The sequence below is a fragment of the Ochotona curzoniae genome, unplaced genomic scaffold, assembly GCF_017591425.1.
Source record: "Ochotona curzoniae isolate NIBS_2020 unplaced genomic scaffold, NIBS_Ocur_1.0 scaffold_3223, whole genome shotgun sequence".
In the NCBI taxonomy this organism is placed as follows: domain Eukaryota; kingdom Metazoa; phylum Chordata; class Mammalia; order Lagomorpha; family Ochotonidae; genus Ochotona; species Ochotona curzoniae.
Genome location: NW_024467108.1, coordinates 2,149,781 through 2,167,139, shown reverse-complemented (window position 1 = coordinate 2,167,139; position 17,359 = coordinate 2,149,781). Strand labels below are relative to the sequence as shown.

The following is a 17,359-nucleotide window of genomic DNA, read 5'->3' as shown; positions in this document are numbered from 1 at the left end:
TCGTGAGATGTGTGGGGGACTTAGGACTACATTTCCCGTGAGGCGCTGAATTTGACCCGGAAGAGTTAAGTCTGCTCTCAACAGTTGTTGACAGTGAAAATATAGAGAAACACATACACGGACGCTTATATTTTTCTGGCAGACGCATCTGCCTTCTTACCTTAAAGGGTGTCGTGTTTTCAGAAACGCGGTTTCCTTCGGCCCCCGAATGGGTTCTTGAGCTTCGAGAGGCGGAAGAGTGACGCTAGAGGTCGGAAGGCAGAGGTTAGAGAGCCGAATTGGCGGGAGAATAGGATTGTGTTCCCAGAGCTGAGGCTGTAGAGGCTCGTTGAGGTTCCTGGACCCAGCAGAAGAGCGTTGAGGTTTGTGGATGGAGCGGGGAGTGGCCGAGAGGTGGGACGGATGGCTACTGAGGGAGCGGACGGAGCTGCGTGTTCCGGGGAGCTGTGGGAGCAGCCGGGGTGCTCCGGCGTCTGATGCTGAGAGCGGCTGAAATGCAGGATTTGCACACGTTTCCACACCCTGCGGGCTCAACTCTAACCCCCACCCCTCTCTGCATGTCTTACTCGTTCTGTCCCATACATGCGTATCCCTTCCCACCTGATTTTCAACCCCCTGTTCCTTGTAAACCTGGACTACTACTTGGTCTGTAGCCCCGCTGCCCACACCATCAGCTGTCCAGGCTGGATCTACTCCCTGAACACGGTTAGGATGCCCCGTGGGCTCAACAGAACTCCTAGAATACTGGCCAGCATTGTTTGGGGGCCAACCGTCAATTAAAGGGGTAATACTTACCTCATCCCCAAGCATTTAATTTACTTGAAAATCATACAAAGATAATTTGAATTTGTCTTTTCTACTCTCATCTTCCCCAGAAATTTTTATTATGAATTAGCTGTGTGTCTCCCAGTCCATTAAGAAATTACGTATATATACTACACAATATGTAGTTTTGTTTCCCAATGTTATTTCCTGTTTCATTCTATAACTTTCACTCAATATTATTGAGAATAATGTGTACGTTTATTTACAGCTAACTCATTCCTTTCAACTGTTAAACAGTAGTCTCGTGTAATTTATAACATTTCTTCTTTTAAGGTTTACTTGAAAATATAAATATATATATTTATATATATATAACCCAACCCAAATATATATATATATATATATATATTTGATAGGGCCAGGCACATGGCTTAATGCTAAATCCTTGCCTTGCATGCACCAAGATCACATATGGGCACCTGTTCATGTCTCGACTGCTCCGCTTCCCTACCAGCTCCCTGCTTATGTCCTGTGAAAGTAGTGGAGGATGGCTTTGAAACCCTGAACCTGCATGGGAGATGCAGCGGGGAGGATCCTGGATTTTGATTGGCTCAGCTCCTACTGTTGCAGCCATTTGGGGAGTGAACCAGCAATGGAAGTTCTTTTTCTCTGTTTCTCCTCTCTGTAAATCTACCTTTCCAATAAAAATAAGTAAATCTTTGAACATATATACATGTATGTGTGTGTGTATATATATGTGTGTGTATGTCTGTCTTTGAAAGGCAAAGTGACAGGATGAATGAGATATAGAGAAAGAAATCTTCCATCTGCTGGTTTACCTCCCCTGTCAAATGATCACAACAGCCAGAGTTGGGCCAGGCCAAAGCCAGAATCCTGAAATTCCATCCAGGTCTCCCACACGGATGGCAACGGCCCGAGTGTTTGGGTCGTTTTCTGCTGCTTTCCCCAGGCTTCCAATTGAGCTGGATTGGAAGTGGAGCAGCCAGGACTCAAACTGGCACCCTGATATGGAAGGCCAGTATTGCAGGGTGCAAGTTAACCTGATGTGCCAGAGTATAACCCTCCAATACTTCATTTGTTTGATCTTTCTGTTTAGGATTGTATTTAACAGCTTGTGACCCTTTAGTGGTTGAGTTCGTCGTGTGTACCAGCAATTTGTGCTAAAATTCTGATTGGAGTCGCAGTGACTTACTGCTTTTTCAATAGATGTTTACTGATTCCCATGTTTCAGCACATCTCTGAGGAAGATGATGAGCATGACAGAAACCCGTCTCCTCAAAGAACTCACTGCTTAGTAACGAGGCATGCAGGGGAGACAATCACCAACAACAAGAACAGCAGCATTTGTGAAGGTGATCACCAAAAGAACTCAGTCCTTGGAAAATCGTCCACACATTGACAGCTGAAGAGCTCCATGGATAAGTTTGTTCGTGCCTGTTTCTCCACTGTGTGCCACCACCTGGCCCAGTGCCAGGTACCTACTAAACACTCCCTAAAATATTACTTAAATGATTAACTAATTGTTTCATTAATTCAGTGAAACGGCCAACAATGTGGTTTGAGGCTGGTTAAACAAACATGTTGGTGACAGACAACAGGTGGCAGGGAGTTTTGCATCATAATAACAAATACCTACAGATTGAATATGCTTTATGTCAAAAACTTGGGACCAGAAGTATTTTCTGGATTTAGTAATATTTGCATATATCTTGGGGAAGGCACACAAGTCTAAGCATGAAATCCATTTGTATTTCAGGTAAGCCTTATGAATACTGCCTAACGGTTTCATAACCTATTTTTAGCAGGTCTGTGTTTTGACTGCAGTCCATCCCACGAAGGGCAGGGATGGAATTTTCCACTTGTGGAAGCACTTCAAGAGTTGAAGGTTTAGGGCAGGTCAGATTTTAGGTTTCAGATTAAGGATACCCAACCCACACTGTGAGTTTTTCCAAACAGAGACTATACCATATTTCTTGGATTTAACAGCTCCAATACCCAACAGAGAGCAGGGGGAACTATTTAATGCTCAGTGAGTTCCTATCTTGGGAATAATCAGCTCTGGCTAATCTACAGGGCTGGTGAGGTGATGCAGGTCGCATCCTTTCTTCTCTCTTGAAGCCTTAGCAGCACATGGACTGCAATGCCTGACATGTGGATAATGTTCACTCAGGGTTTGTTGCCACTGCCATGACCTGCCCCACTTTGACTACTTTGACTACTGTCTGACTGCCAGCCCTCTGGAGCTCAATTGCCAATGTCAGTAAGTAGACATCTACCAGTGAGAACACACATGCTTTTTTCCCTTTTACAGAACCATGTGGATTGGGTACACAGAAATCAATCAGACATGCAACCTGTTCTGCAAGAACTTACCGTTTGTCAAGGGACATAGGACCTAGAGTTGTGATACAAGATACTCCACGTGACATGTTAAATGAGAATTGGCAAACTGGAGCTGTCACCTTGTACTGATTAAGCAGAGGGGAGGTGACATTTGAGTACCAGAATGCGTTCAATTTAACAAGCATTCCAAGCAGATGCAATGGCATGAGTAAAGTCTTGGAAAAACAAATATTTTTGGGGGGAGTAGGCAAGAAGACATTTTTAAAGATTTGATTATTAAAGGGCAGAGTGACAGAAAAAGAAGGGGCAAAAAAGGACTTTTTTATCTGCTGGTTCAATGCTCAAACAGCCACACAACTGCCAGGTTTGCAAAAGGCTGAAACCAGGAGCCACAAACTCCTCCTGGTTTCCCTTGTAGGTGGCCATTTTCTCCTACTTTCACTGTCACACTGGCTGGATCAGAAATGAAGCAGCCAGGACTTGAACTACCACTCCAGTAGGGATGCTTAGCTCACTGTACCATGACACTGACCCCAGGCAAAAAGACATAATCAGCAGTATATCAGGCTATTGGCTCATATTTTTAGGGGTTAGGTGGATAATAAATAAGTAAAATGGGCTATTATAAAAATTTGACGAGAGATGATCCTACCTAAAGACATTCAGACAACTTTAAAACACTTCTTTTGAAGAATTCTTGAAGGTAAGAAGGACACAAGAGAGTTCATTATTGTAATATGTGTTTGTGCAAATAGGCAAAATAGTGATTTAGATAAAATACCTAATTTAATGAATATCATGAGGAAATTAGGCATGAAGCAGACTTGTATGCTGTAGACACTTTGAAGATCCAACCTGGAATAGTATTTCAGTACCTACCATTAACACAAGGAATTTGCATACATCAGCGAGTCATTTCAATTAGAAGTTTTGAGTAGAGGACCAGCTCAATGAAAAGCTGATTTAGGAAGATTCACTGTGTAGGAAGAAAGAACAAAAGAGACTCCTGTCTATTGAGCATTTGCTATCTCCCTCCCGCCCTTCCTGTGCACTGGCCTGCAGGAACAGGCATCTGTTAAAGCACATGCTGTGGAGGTTCACCTACAGGTACACCGAGTGGTAACACTGGGATATATCACTTTTTACCTGTGCCTGTGCTTCCTGTGACTGCACTCCAGTGGATCCCATTTGTTGGAGCCCTCAGCTGGTGTACATCTGCGTCCTGCCCACCATTCCCATCTGACCCATCGAGACCACCAGAAATGGACAAACTGACTACTGTACATTGGCCCCTGTTAATTGAAACAATCATGGGGTAGTTTATTTTTCTTTTCTTCTCTCCTACAGGAGTAATGTGAGGAATCTTCCTCTTCTGGAAACTTACAGGACGAAAACATAGGCAGTACCAAGGTGGAGACGGAAGAAATCTTGGGAGAAAGCATCTTTGCCTTGTACTGGGACAGTTCCTGAGTCTACCATGGCTCCCGTGAAGATCAGCCATGTGGTGTCATTTTCCTCTCAGGTATATCATTTCAAGGCATGATGTTTTTCTCTGTTTAAAGATTTATTTATTTTTGTTGGAAAGCAGATTTAAAAAGAGAAGAAGAGACAGAAAGAAAGATCTTTCATCTCCTGGGTTACTTCCCAAATGGCCACAGTGCCAGAACCAAGCTGATCTGAAGCAAGGAACAAGGAGTTTCTTCTAGGTCTCCCACATGGGTGCAGAATCCCAAGGCTTTGAGCCATCCTCTTTTGCTTTCCCAGGCCACAAGAAGGGAGCCTAATGAGAAGTGGAACAACCAGGATACAAACTGGCAGCCATATGGGATTCCAGCACGTTTAAGGGAAGAATTAGCCAATTGAGCCATTGTGCTGGGCCCTCTTTCCTTTTTTTCTTTTTTCTTCTTCTTCTTTTTTTAATTCTCATTTGATTTGAAAGAAACAAATAGACAAACAGAAAAAGATCTTCCAACCCACAGATGACTCACCAAATGCCTGCAGCAGCCAGGGCTGGGTCAGACTGAAGCCAGGAACCTGGAACTCCATCCTGTCTCCAATGTCAGTGACAGGGATTCAAACACTGGAGCCATGCTCTGCTGCCTCCCAGGGTGCAGCTCAGCAGGAAGCTGGACCAGAAGCAAAGGCGCCAGACGTAAGCCAGGCACTCATATGGGATGCATGTATCCCTGAGTGCACCCTAATTTTTTGCTTATTTCTCTTTTTTAAAAAGATTTATTTATTATTTATTGGAAAGGCAGATTTACAAGAGAGGAGAGACTGAGAGAAACATCTTCCATCCGTTGGTTCACTTCCTAAGTGTCCACAACCGCTAGAGCTGAGCTAAGCTGATCTGAAGCCAGGAGCTTCCTCTGGGTACAGGGTCCCATGGCTTTGTGCTGTCCTCTACTGCTCTTCCAAGCCATAAGCTTGGAGCTGAATGGGAAGCGGAGAATCCAGGATTAGAACCGGCACCCATTTGAGATCCTGGCACATGCAAGGCAAGGACTTTAGCCACTAGGCTACCACACCAGGCTCCCCATGCCTGTTCAGTTGGGCCAGGATTCCTAGAAGGCTTGAGGTTGTAGGCACCCCTCTCAGGAGCATTCTTTAGTCCCGTGGGTTCTGGGAAGTTCCTGACTCTTCTCCTTTCTTGGATTCAGGATCCCAAATATCCTGTGGAGAACTTGCTGAACCCAGACAGTCAGAAGGGACCTTGGCTCAGCTGCCCTCAGGATAAGAGTGGGCAACTCAGAGTGGAACTCCAGCTGGAGAGGGCCGTGCCCATTGGCTACATCGACGTGGGTCAGTTTCTGGGGGTTGGGAGATCTCTGCAGGGAGGTGGGGTGGGGCACAGGAATGGTGTTCTCCACTTACCACACCTCTCACATGTCCCAGTCCATTCCGGCTCAGCAGCCCCCGTGGAATACGCCCTGCCTGGTGTGAATGGCAAACATGCTCCTCTGCCTTGGGCAGGGTCCATGGTGCTGGTGGACCGACGTCTCGTCCCCTTTCAGTAACTGACTCTCTGTTCAGCTCCACACATTGCCAGACTTGGTGTGGCTTCCAGCCCTCTCTAAGGCGGAGAAGTGCCCTCCTCCTACGCGATTCTCTTGACCTTAACCTTCTCCCAAATCCTTTTTCTCCAGGGAACAGTGGCTGTGCCTTCCTGCAAATTGATGTGGGTCGGTCTTCCTGGTCTCTGGACAAGCCTTTTGTCACCCTGCTCCCTGCCACCATGCTGATGTCCCGAACTGATTCAAAGCAAGGGAAGAACCGCTCAGGAGTCCGTATGTTCAAGCATGGTAAGAGGGCAAAGGAGAAAGAGACAGAAATAGAGGGCTGTAAGCGCTGCTGGGGGGACTTGGGGGCAGATGGTCACGGGGAGAGGGTGGTTAGTGAATGATATGCTTGTGTGTGAGTTGTGTGATGGGGACGCATGTTAGCTGGGGATATTATAAGCCATGATTCATGTTTATACATAACTTGTGCAATGGAGGATGGAGCCCAACAGAGCATATGCTAGCAGATTACTGTTCTTGTTCATATAAACATTTATAAGTATAGGCCCAGGATCAGTATTCAGGTGACAGGACACTACAAGGTGGTTGTAGTTACTTGGCAAACAGCATTTCCTGACTTAAGTTGATGTCAGTCTCTGCGTTCATGAAGCCCTGCACCAAGAAAAAAAAAAAAAATCTGACACCTGGCTCCTAGGGACTTACTGTCTAGTAAGGCTTTATCTGGGCTTCCATTGGAGATGTTTAAAATACAGTAAAGGGAGAATGATATCAGGTGAGGGGAACAGAGGTGGAGGACATGAGACTAGATAGTGTTGAGGACCTAAAGGTGTGAGGGTTTGCGATTCACACACTTGAGTAGGTATGAGTCTGTGGTGTGAGGGAGGGGTCTCGACTAAACCAGTGGGTGAGCAGGGGGCCCCACACCCTACCACTACAGTGAGATGCTGATGAGGCTCCTGGAGGGGCACAGGATGAGGATATACTCATGCTGAGTGGGGTGAGGCTGGGACAGATGGGTGACCGTGGGGAGGCAAGCCCTGGGTCTGCAGGCCCTGACTGGCCCGCTCAGCTCCATCATGACCCAAGGGGCACATTTACAGATCACTTCCCTTCATCCTCGTGTTGGAGGTCACTCCACACAGTCCCCATCTTGTCTTTGCTTGCCACAATGCTAACCTCCTTTCCCCTTCCTCCTTCCATTTGTGTGTTTACTTCTCCCTGTTCCCTTTTCTTTCTCTTTTATCCTGGAGATGACTTCTTGGCTCCAGCCTCAGGGGAGTCCTGGGATCGGCTTCGCCTGACCTGCTCCCAGCCCTTCACACGCCAACAGTCCTTTGGCCTGGCCTTCCTGCGGGTGCGGTCATCTCTGGACTCCTCAGATGACGGTGCGATGGATCCCACAGCTGCGGGGAACTCTGAGCTGAGCCAGGTACGTAGAATGGTGAAGCAAGGATGCAATGTTTCCCTTCCCTAGGGCTTCTGGTTAAGAAGCTTGACTGAGAACAGACATATACACACCACAAACACACACACACAAGCATTGGTGGGCTTGCTACTGTTTCAAGATTCATCTGCTTCTTTTTAAAGTCAAAGTTATAGAGCCAGAGAAAGAGAGATCTCCCATCTGTTGCTTTTCTCCTCAGATGGCCCCATGGCTAGCACTGGGCCAGGCCACAGCCAGGAGCTCCATCCAGGTCTCCCACATAGATGCAGAACCCAAGTACTCAGGCCGTTTTCTACTGCTTCTCCCAGGCAATTAACAGGAAGCTGGATTGAAGTGGAGCAACTGGGACAGAAACTGTGAAAGCAGCTTCCCCACATGGGCAGCTGGGGCTGCATGTGGCAGCTTTACTCACTACACCACAATGCTAGCCCCTTGTTATTCTTTCTTACAGGTAAGAGTGAACTCCCCCTTCCCTCTCACTTGTGGAAAGTACGAGTGAATCCAGTGTACATACACTTTAGAGCCACTCATTCCTGGGCCATACCAAAATCCTTTTTGGATCCCAACATGTTATACTATGTTTAGAAGTTCTTGATGAGCTAGAGCTTTCATCAGACTTTTTCTTTCAACACCTATACGTCCCAAACTCCCTTACAGTTACAGAATTTTGGAGACAAAAAAAACACTTAGGGACTGGCATTGTAACATAGCCTATAATCTGGCATCTGATATATATGTCAGTTTGTGTCCCCACTACAACATTTCTTTTAAAGATTTATTTTTTTTTTTTTTTTAAAGATTTATTTTTATTATTTTTTATTGGAAAGGCGGATATACAGAGAGGAGAGACAGAGAGGAAGATCTTCCATCCGATGATTCACTCCCCAAGTGAGCCGCAACGGGCCGATACTATGCCGATCCGAAGCCAGGAGCCTCTTCCGGGTCTCCCACGCGGGTGCAGGGTCCCAAAGCTTTGGGCCGTCCTCAACTGCTTTCCCAGGCCACAGGCAGGGAGCTGGAAGGGAAGCGGGGCTGCCGGGATTAGAACCGGCGCCCATATGGGATCCCGGGCGTGCAAGGCGAGGACTTAACCACTTGCGCCACCGCGCCGGGCCCACTACAACATTTCTGATCCAGCTCCCTGCTAAGCACTTGGAGAAGCAACGAAAGATAGTTGAAGTACTTGGACCCAAAGACCCATGTAGGAGACCTGCAAGAAACCTGCCCAGCTCCAACCATTGGGGCCATTTAGGGAGAAAACCAGCAGAAGAAATCTCTCCCTCTTTTTTTTAAGATTTATTTTATTTTTATTGGAAAGGTGGATATACAGAGAGGAGAGACAGAGAGGAAGATCTTCCGTCCGATGATTCACTCCCCAGACAGCCGCAACAGTTGGAGCTGAGCCAATCCAAAGCCAGGAGCCTCCTCCGGGTCTCCCACGCGGGTGCAGAGCTTTGGGCCGTCTTCCACTGCTTTCCTGGGCCACAGGCAGTTAGCTGGATGGGAAGCGGGGCTGCTGGGATTAGAACCGGCGCCCATATGGGATCCTGGGCGTGCAAGACGAGGACCTTAATCACTATGCCATCACACCGGGCCCAGTCTCTCCCTCTTTTGCTGTTCAAATAGATATATCTTTTTTAAAAAAAAATCCTTCACTATCACCCGGCCCCAATCAGCTCATGTTACATGAGACTAGCATACAGGCAGAGTCACATAGTGAATAAGAGCAGAGAAGGGAGCAGAAAGCGGGTCTCCTGTCATCATTGCCACGCTGCTTCTCAAGCACACAGTATATTTGTTGGAAGCTTCAAGCATCTGACAACCCAGAGATTCCCAGGTCAAAGTCAGGCGCCTCACAGGGTCCCTTTGGTGAGGTTACTGAGAAGAGTAGGGTGCAGCGGGAGGAGGAGATGGAGTAAGAACAGTGAGCAGCAAATACTCCTGTCGTGCAGCTCTGAGAGAGACCCAGGGAACTGTGTCCAAGTGCAGCTTGGTCTGAGATTTGTTCCTGCATTGGGAAAGGGCTAAAAAAAAATGTGACAAGACAGTTGCGTGTGCCCCACCATGTTTCCATCCTGTGATGGTGTGAGCTAACATGAATAGAGCCAGATGTCTGGCATTGTGGCTGGTGAATGAAATGGAAACTCCATGAGATTAGAGACCTGTCTATCTGGTTCCGTAACACATTCCTGGCACCTCAAACAGAACCCAGAGCAAAGAAGGCTGTTAGTATAAATGTTCATTGTACAAATGACCTTTGAGAGGGCAGCTGTAGATAGAAGCCCTGTAAAATATGTCCTCCAAACCAGGACACTGGAGCACCAGAGAGGACTGTTCACAATTATAACAAGACAACAGGCAAAGGAGGAATGTCCCAGGCATCTGGTTGTCCTAGTTTTGTGGTAAATAAGGGCGTTGCAGATTTTTCCATTTTGGCAATGTGAATAACCCTGCACCTCCAGGACCACAGTGGATGGAGGAGGACAGGAGTCAGCAGCTCCAGCCCCATAGGCATAAGGTGGCATAGGCAGGGTGGCATGTGCATGGTGGGGACCGTGGAAGTCACGGGAGGGAGCTCCCCAAGCAGTCCTACAGGACTCACTCAGGACGTGGAAACTAGCAGGTGGCACTCATTCTAACGAATTTGTAAAAGGTTTATGCCTTTATGTGTTTGAATAGCATAGTGACAGAGATCTTCCATCTGCTGGTATACTACCCAAGTGGCCAAAACAGCCAGGGCTGGGCCTGGCTGAAGTCAGGAGCCAGGAACTCTGGGTCCCAGTGTCCTTATTGGGTGCCAGAATTGTAGCTGGAAGCTTAATTCACTAGGCCACACACTGTCCCGCCAAGGAGGCTGAACTGCTTCAACTGCTTCCCAAGCACACGAGTAGGGAACTGGATCAGAAGCAGAGTAGCTGGGACACAAACCAACACTCTGGAATCCCAAGCAGTGACTTGACCTGCTGTACCACAATGCCCACCCTAGATTTTGTTGTTTTGTTTGGTTTTTTTATTTTTTTATTTTTCACCCTAGATTTTGTAACTTGTGATACCTAAAGCGTCATAGGCTTGTTTCCAGTGTGTCATTTTAATTGGTACATTACAGTGAAAGCAAAACAAGGGTTTTTAACACTGTGAAATAGGGCGCTCATAATCTCCGGTCTTCCACTAAGGAAACAAAAATAGAGGTAATTTAATGGGTGTCTCAGGTCACCCTGCTCAAGAAGTCCTGGAGTGCATTTGAGTGCAGACCACTTAACGCTGCCTAGTCTCCTCAGACACAAACTTGCCAATGATTAATTCCATTTAGAGTTAAGGTTAAATAGTCTGTCTACACTTACTTGGAGTCACCCTTTCTATTCACTGTAAAATTCTTAACCAAGATCAGGAAACAATGAAAACCCTGGAAAATTAAACAAGGTATTTTTAAATTAATCCAAGGTCCAAGAAGAGACTCACTTGGCAATCAGAAAATATTAGCCATTACAGCAGGCATTTGGCCTGTGTCCCCTATCTGTGTGCAAGGGCTCAGCACCGCCTCTAGCTCCCTGCTAACGTGGAACCTTGGGGCAGCAGTTGATGGCTCAAGGACTTGGGTCCCTTGCCACTCACGAAGCAGGCTCAGATTGGGAGTCTAGGCTCCTGGCTTTGGCCTGGCTCAGCATGGCCATTGAAGACTGCTGGGGACAATCTTCTGTCCATTGATTTACTCCCCAGGTGGCAGCAAAGGTTGGGTTGGGCCAGTCCAAAGCCAAGAACCAACAGCTCTTCAGATCTCCTGTACAGATGGAAGGGTCCCACGGATTTGAGCCATTTTCCACTGCTTCCCAGGCAGGGATCCAGGTCATATATGGAGCAGCTGGGACTCAAGCTGGCATTTCTAGGAGATGTCCACATTGCAGGTGGCAGCTTTACCCACCACATCCAATACTGGCCCCTAAACAAATTATTTAAAAATAGTTAGTAAGGTAGTATGTATGTTCATTCAAAGTAGAACTATTTATATGTAAACACATATGTGTGACTTATTTCTCACAAAGATATGTAGAGATGAATGATTTTTATACCTATATGAATGACTTTTACATACATTGGTATGTAATTTACAAGTTTTGTTTTCAAAAATTTGCATTTGACATCAGTCTCCCTTTCTTCCTAATAGTACACATACTTTCAACCCAGGGTTTTTCCGGCTCATGGCAAAACCCTTTGCACAGTTCCAGAACTCAGCTCTTGCGGGGGAGGGAATTGGGGAGGGGATAAGGGAAATGCCAGGAGCCTATGGAATTGTATCATAAAATGATAATAATAATAGTAAAATGTAAGAAAAAAATCCTGGATATTAAAAAAATAATAATAAATATAAGGGCGCCCTTCAAAAAAAAAAAAAAAAAAGAACTTAGCTCTTATTCAGGAATGTGCCTGTGCTCACAAGAAAAGTTGCCAGGCACAAGTAGGCCCTGGCACTAGGTGGCAGTGTCCCCTAGTGGCAAACCTTGGTATTTCATGTTTCTCCATTCTCTCTCAGGTCTCTTCTGAGGACCCTGCCGTGGACCACAGCCCCTGGCTGGCTAATCCTTCCATCCGGAGGACTTTCTTCCCAGATCCCCAGATGTACGTAGCTAGAAGAGCAGAAGTCTCCTGGCCACTTCTCAAATCTTGAAAGAGACTATCAAGTCACCAATGAGCACACATACCCGTGTCCTCGCAGTGAACCACACAAGCTAGGCCCGACCCTCTCTGTGTATCCAACTGGCTTTCCTGCCTGAAAACAAGTACTGTGTTTCCTTGCAGGAACACCAAGGAAATGACAAAGCTCCATGATTTCCTAAAGCAGCTGCAGCCAGGGGCCCTGGGACGGTCAGCCAACATGGTGCTCTCAGCAGCACGAAGGGCGCCTCCAGCCCGAGTGGCAAGCCCACAGAGCCACTGCCCAGACCCAGGGCCCAGTCACGTGGACAGTACAGGTGAGCCCCCTGACCTGCTCTTCCCTGGGCCCAGCAATGTCCTTCCTCTCTGGATCTAGCAGTTGCTGAACAGGCAGACTCACAGTGGGACTTCATGTGGGAGAAGAGATCAGCATGTTCCATTAGCAGAAGAGAAGCAAAACAGTGTGTAGCAACTCAAGCCCTGCCAGCCTAGAACCCTGGGCTCTTTGGGCCTCAGTTCCTTCATCTTCAGTGTGAAGGAATGAAAGCAATAGGACTTGAGCCTCTTGCAGGAAAGACAGACAACTACGTCAGTGTGGTGGTGCATGGAGTTTAATAGAGACATAAGGTACAGGAATTGTGCAGCCGTATCACAGAAGAAAGGGTTAAAAAATATTTGGAATTCTTCTTTGCACCAGACATTGTTAAACATTCTCACTAGTTTTACCTAATATTCTAACGAAGTTATGGAGTAGCTGTGCCATCCTCATTTTCCAAGACAATCTAAAATTCAGAGGGGTTATATTTTCTGAGTGTCAGGGCCAGGGTTCAAGTCCCAAACTTCCTGTTCTTTTTACTATAGAAAGGGAGAAGACGACCAGCAAGGGCTTCACTGAAAAATGAAGAAACGGGATGGTTCATCACTTAGTTCAAAACACTTTTGAAATTTTTCAATCATTTTGAAAAGTTAAAGAAATCAATGAAATAATGAGTCTTATCATGTTGTTGTAAAAATAGGAGATAACTGGTTATCTATTGTTCTGTACCGCATCACTCCAAAACTTGGTGGCTTAAGACACATTGTGGTCTGTGGTGCTTGGGGGTTGACACTCTTGCTCTGTGTGCCATGAGCTTGCTCACCCCGAGACTCTGCTGCACAGGACACACTCACGTGCATGTCAGGGGGGCCCAATTCCTCAGGGGCTGCTGGCCTGGGGCCTGCCTCAACTCCTCGACTGTGGGAGCCTCTCAGGAGAGCAGCTTGGCAGCCGGTTGGATGGAGATGAGCAGAAGGGCTGGATAGGCAGAGGTCAGCCTTGGGCAACCTGACCACAGGAGCACTGGCCCACTTCATTGGCCAAGTCCTGCTCATCAGGAGCAGGTAGAAGGTCCAATTCCACTCCAGGCGAGGCTTGAATACCCAGGGGCGGCAGTTGGGGGAATCCTCTCCACTTGGGAAAGATGGAGTGTATCACTTTTAAGAGATGGAGAAGGGAAGGGAACTAACCAACCAGGGGTACCCACTATGGGGTGGGGCTTTCACAGCACTTTGACTTATTTCAGTGCTGTAAAGCACTCACAAATTCCAAGTGACTGGACAAATGGTTGTTGGTTTTCCTCACACTCACTTGACAGGTATATATAGAACATCTCTTATATGCCAGATATTAGGTGGCCAAGATACCACAGGATATAAAATAGCAGTATTTTTGAGGCCAGCCTTGTGGAGTAGCAGATAAAGCTGCCTCCTGCAATACTGGCAACCCATAGGAGTGCTGGGTTTGTGTCCAGGCTGTTTCGCCTTTTTTTTTTTTCCATTGGAAAGGAAGATATATAGAGAGGAGAAACAGAGAAAGATCTTCCATCTGCTGATTCACTCTGCAAGCAACCACAATGGCCGGAGCTGAGCTGGTCTAAAGCCAGGAGCTAGGAGCTCCTTGGTCTCCTGTGCAGGTGCAGGGTCCCAAAGCCTTGGGCCATCTTTGTCTGCCTTCCCAGGCCACAGGCAGAGACTGGATGGGAAGCAGAGAATCTAGAACACAAGCTGGCACCCATATGGGATCCCAGCCCACACAAATGAGGATTTTAACCATCAGGCCACACCACTCCACTTTGATCCATCTCCTTACTAATGACCTGGGAGGACCAGCCGAGCATGGGACCTCTGCTACCTGTGTTAGAGACCTGCATGAACGAACTGAGAGAAGCTCTCTGTCTCTTCCTCCCTCTGTAACTCTGACTTTCAAATAAATAAGTCTTTAAAAAAAAAAAAAGAGCAGTGTTCCTACCCCACTGAAAAGTGACATGTCCACAGCACACAAAGGATTCTAACCTACAACTATGACAAGTAATTTTTTTTAATTATTTATTTGTTTATTTATTTTATTGGAAAATCAGATATACAGAGAGGAGGAGGGACAGAGAGAAGGATCTTCCATCCGCTGGCTCCCTCCCCAAGCAGCCACAATGGCCGGATCTGCACTGATTTGAAGCCAGGAGCCTGGAGCCTCTTCCAGGTCTCCCACACGGGTACAGGGTCCCAAGGCTTTGGCCATCCTCTGCTGCTTTCCCAAGCCACAAGCGGGCCCTTGGTGGGAAGAACATGAACCAGCACCCATATGGGATCCCAGTGCTTGCAGGGGGAGAATTACTCAATTGAGCCATTGTACTGGCCCATATGACAAGTACTTTGAAAGAAAAGCACAGATTTAGAGAATTCAGCAGAAGTGCCTGAGAGGAATTAGCATTTCATCTAAGATTTGGTGAGTGAGGTTAAAAGAGAACATTCTTAAAAGAAGAACCATCATTTGTGAAGGTCCTTTTATGAGTAAGTTTGGTTTAATGACTATTTCCACCACAGAGCCCAGAGCAGAGGAGCAATGCTCAGAGAATGACGAGGGCAGAAGGAAGAGGCAGAAAGTACGGCATCCACGGTAAGAGGGTCGGCGTGAATGACCCCACTCTCCCTCTGCACCCCCCAGGACCCAACATCCTGCTGCAGCTGCCCTCCCACTCCTGCTGCAGGTAAGCAGGGTGGTCCCTGGAATCTGGATGTCTTAGTCTGAACCTGAGGCCACTGGAGAAGGGACATTCATATCCGCATGGTGTCAGTCCTGGCGTGAGGTCAAGAGGCCGCCCGTGGGGAGCCAGACCTGTCTTATGGACTTCATCAAAGTGCAGATCTTTTCTGCTTCAGAATACACTGCCAAGAAAGAAGAGATACTACACCAGGAATTGGGAGAAAATTTTTGCATGTTAAATATGTGATAAGGGTCTTAGATCCAGAATATGAAGAACCAGTATCAGTCAACAATACATGAATAACCCAATTTTTGAAATAGACAAGTGATCTGAACAGACTTTTTTAAGCAGCAAATATATGGATGGCCAATAAATACATGCAAAGATACTCAGTGGACATTGGGAAGACTGCCTCACCCTTGGATCAGCAAAATCGACAGCGTTTCAGAACCACACAGACCACTTGGGCAGAACCCTCGGAACATGCACCACAACCAGACTCTGGGTTGATATTAGATGGCAGTTCCCTACCCCGGGTCATTTGGGAGACTGGGTGTGGCTTCCCTCTCTACCTCTCCCCTTCCCCCAGAAACAAGAAGAAACAGAAAATTTGGAAACAACAATTTCACCCACTTTTCCCTTAATCTCGGTCCTTCCAACCGTGACCAAATGTAATCATCACCAAAAATTAAAATTTTAAAAATAATTAATTAAGGTAAAAGTCTGCCAGTTAGGGTATTTAAGAAGTGTTACAGAGAATGAAATAATGATTCACTTCAAATATTACAAAACAAACAAGTATTCACAAAGACTTAGGGACCAATGTCCACAGCAGTATTATTTATGGGGAAGTAGAATCCACCCAGATGTCTACCAGCCAGTGAATGGATCAACACAACATTGTACGTCTATATAAATGGAATATTATTCAACCCAGCAAATGTAATATATTGAGCCCTGCTGAGATACGGGTAGACTTTGAAAATATGCTAAGTTACAGAAGCCAGTCACGAAAGACCATCTAGGGTATGATCCCGTTCAAGTGGAGTATGCAGGATAGAGGAACCTGCCATAGAAGAGTAGTTTACAGGGTCTGTGGGGTCAGGAATGGCAACTGCCTGCTAATGAACTTGGAATTTCTTTTGGGGGGGTGATGAAAATATCCTAGAATTAGGTGTCACACAACCTTGAAACTACAGCAAAACCACTGAAAGTATACTTTAAAAGGATGAATTCTGTAATATGTGTTAGATCAGCAAATTCTGGATCCACACCGTCTTCTGGCATTCTTCTTGCCTTAAGTGGACTCATTCCACCCTTATAAGATCTCTTACTGATGCCTAGCTTTTAACTGTTATTCTTTACAGGCCTCAATCCACCTCAAACCCTAAGCTCAACAGGAAGGGCACAGCAAAGGCAGGAGCAAGAAAACAGCACCTATCCGAGGCCCAGCACAGTGGTACCCAGGAGAGTGGACAGTGCCCACTTTGTGCAGGTGAGCCATGTCGGCATGGAGCTGTGTGGTCACAAGGTCTGACTGCAGGGAGGGCGGCTCCAGGTGGGCAACTGCATTGCAGCTGCCTGTCATGCAAGACAGGCTCTCTGGAGCACCAGCCCACACTGGGTTGGCTAAGCTGAGTACCACGGGCCCTGCCCACAAAACCTAAAGCACCATCAGAAAGGGACTCAGCCTCGACTCTCCTTCCTAATCATCCTTCTGTGGACAGACTCTGCCGAGTCCATCTGTTCACATGGAGCTTCCTTGCCAAGCCTTTTGCTGATCTAGACCCATGCCACCAGCCCAGCTCCCAGAGCACCACTGCTTCCCTGCAGCTCAGTACCGCTTGCCTTCTGCTCTCTATCAGTCTTATTTGTGTCCCTGGCTTCTCTTTACCACCAAACTCAGCAGACAAGCCCCTGGGCAGCTGTCACTGGGCTGCTAGCACACTACAAGGCCCGAAGTGGACAGTGGCTGTGTGACAGTATCTCTGGGGGTCCCCATGCCACCATGGTGAACTTACTGTCAAAACAGCCACAGCTTTCCTGCCCACTTCTAGCGGTTCCATCCATTCAGGGCTAGGTGTGATTCTGTTGAC

At 46.9% G+C, this 17,359-nt stretch overlaps 1 protein-coding gene across 3 annotated transcripts in view; it reads left to right on the top strand.

Moving 5' to 3' along the window:
• The first annotated feature begins 68 nt into the window (after positions 1–68).
• Positions 69–17,359, top strand: part of LOC121145344 (putative short transient receptor potential channel 2-like protein) — a 19,064-nt gene continuing 1,773 nt past the window's right edge. The window contains exons 1-11 of one of the 3 annotated variants that reach the window (XM_040964095.1): positions 69–362; positions 2,018–2,138; positions 2,957–3,046; positions 4,477–4,651; positions 5,790–5,931; positions 6,276–6,431; positions 7,400–7,578; positions 12,122–12,207; positions 12,388–12,560; positions 15,103–15,175; positions 16,631–16,758. In XM_040964095.1, coding sequence (XP_040820029.1) covers positions 4,607–4,651; positions 5,790–5,931; positions 6,276–6,431; positions 7,400–7,578; positions 12,122–12,207; positions 12,388–12,560; positions 15,103–15,175; positions 16,631–16,758 — 982 coding nt within the window. In that variant the 5' untranslated portion in view covers positions 69–362; positions 2,018–2,138; positions 2,957–3,046; positions 4,477–4,606. Of the gene's footprint in view, positions 363–2,017; positions 2,139–2,956; positions 3,047–4,476; positions 4,652–5,789; positions 5,932–6,275; positions 6,432–7,399; positions 7,579–7,901; positions 8,005–12,121; positions 12,208–12,387; positions 12,561–15,102; positions 15,176–15,266; positions 15,868–16,630; positions 16,759–17,359 lie in introns of those variants that run through there. The other 2 variants (XM_040964096.1, XM_040964097.1) reach the window with 2 other exon arrangements.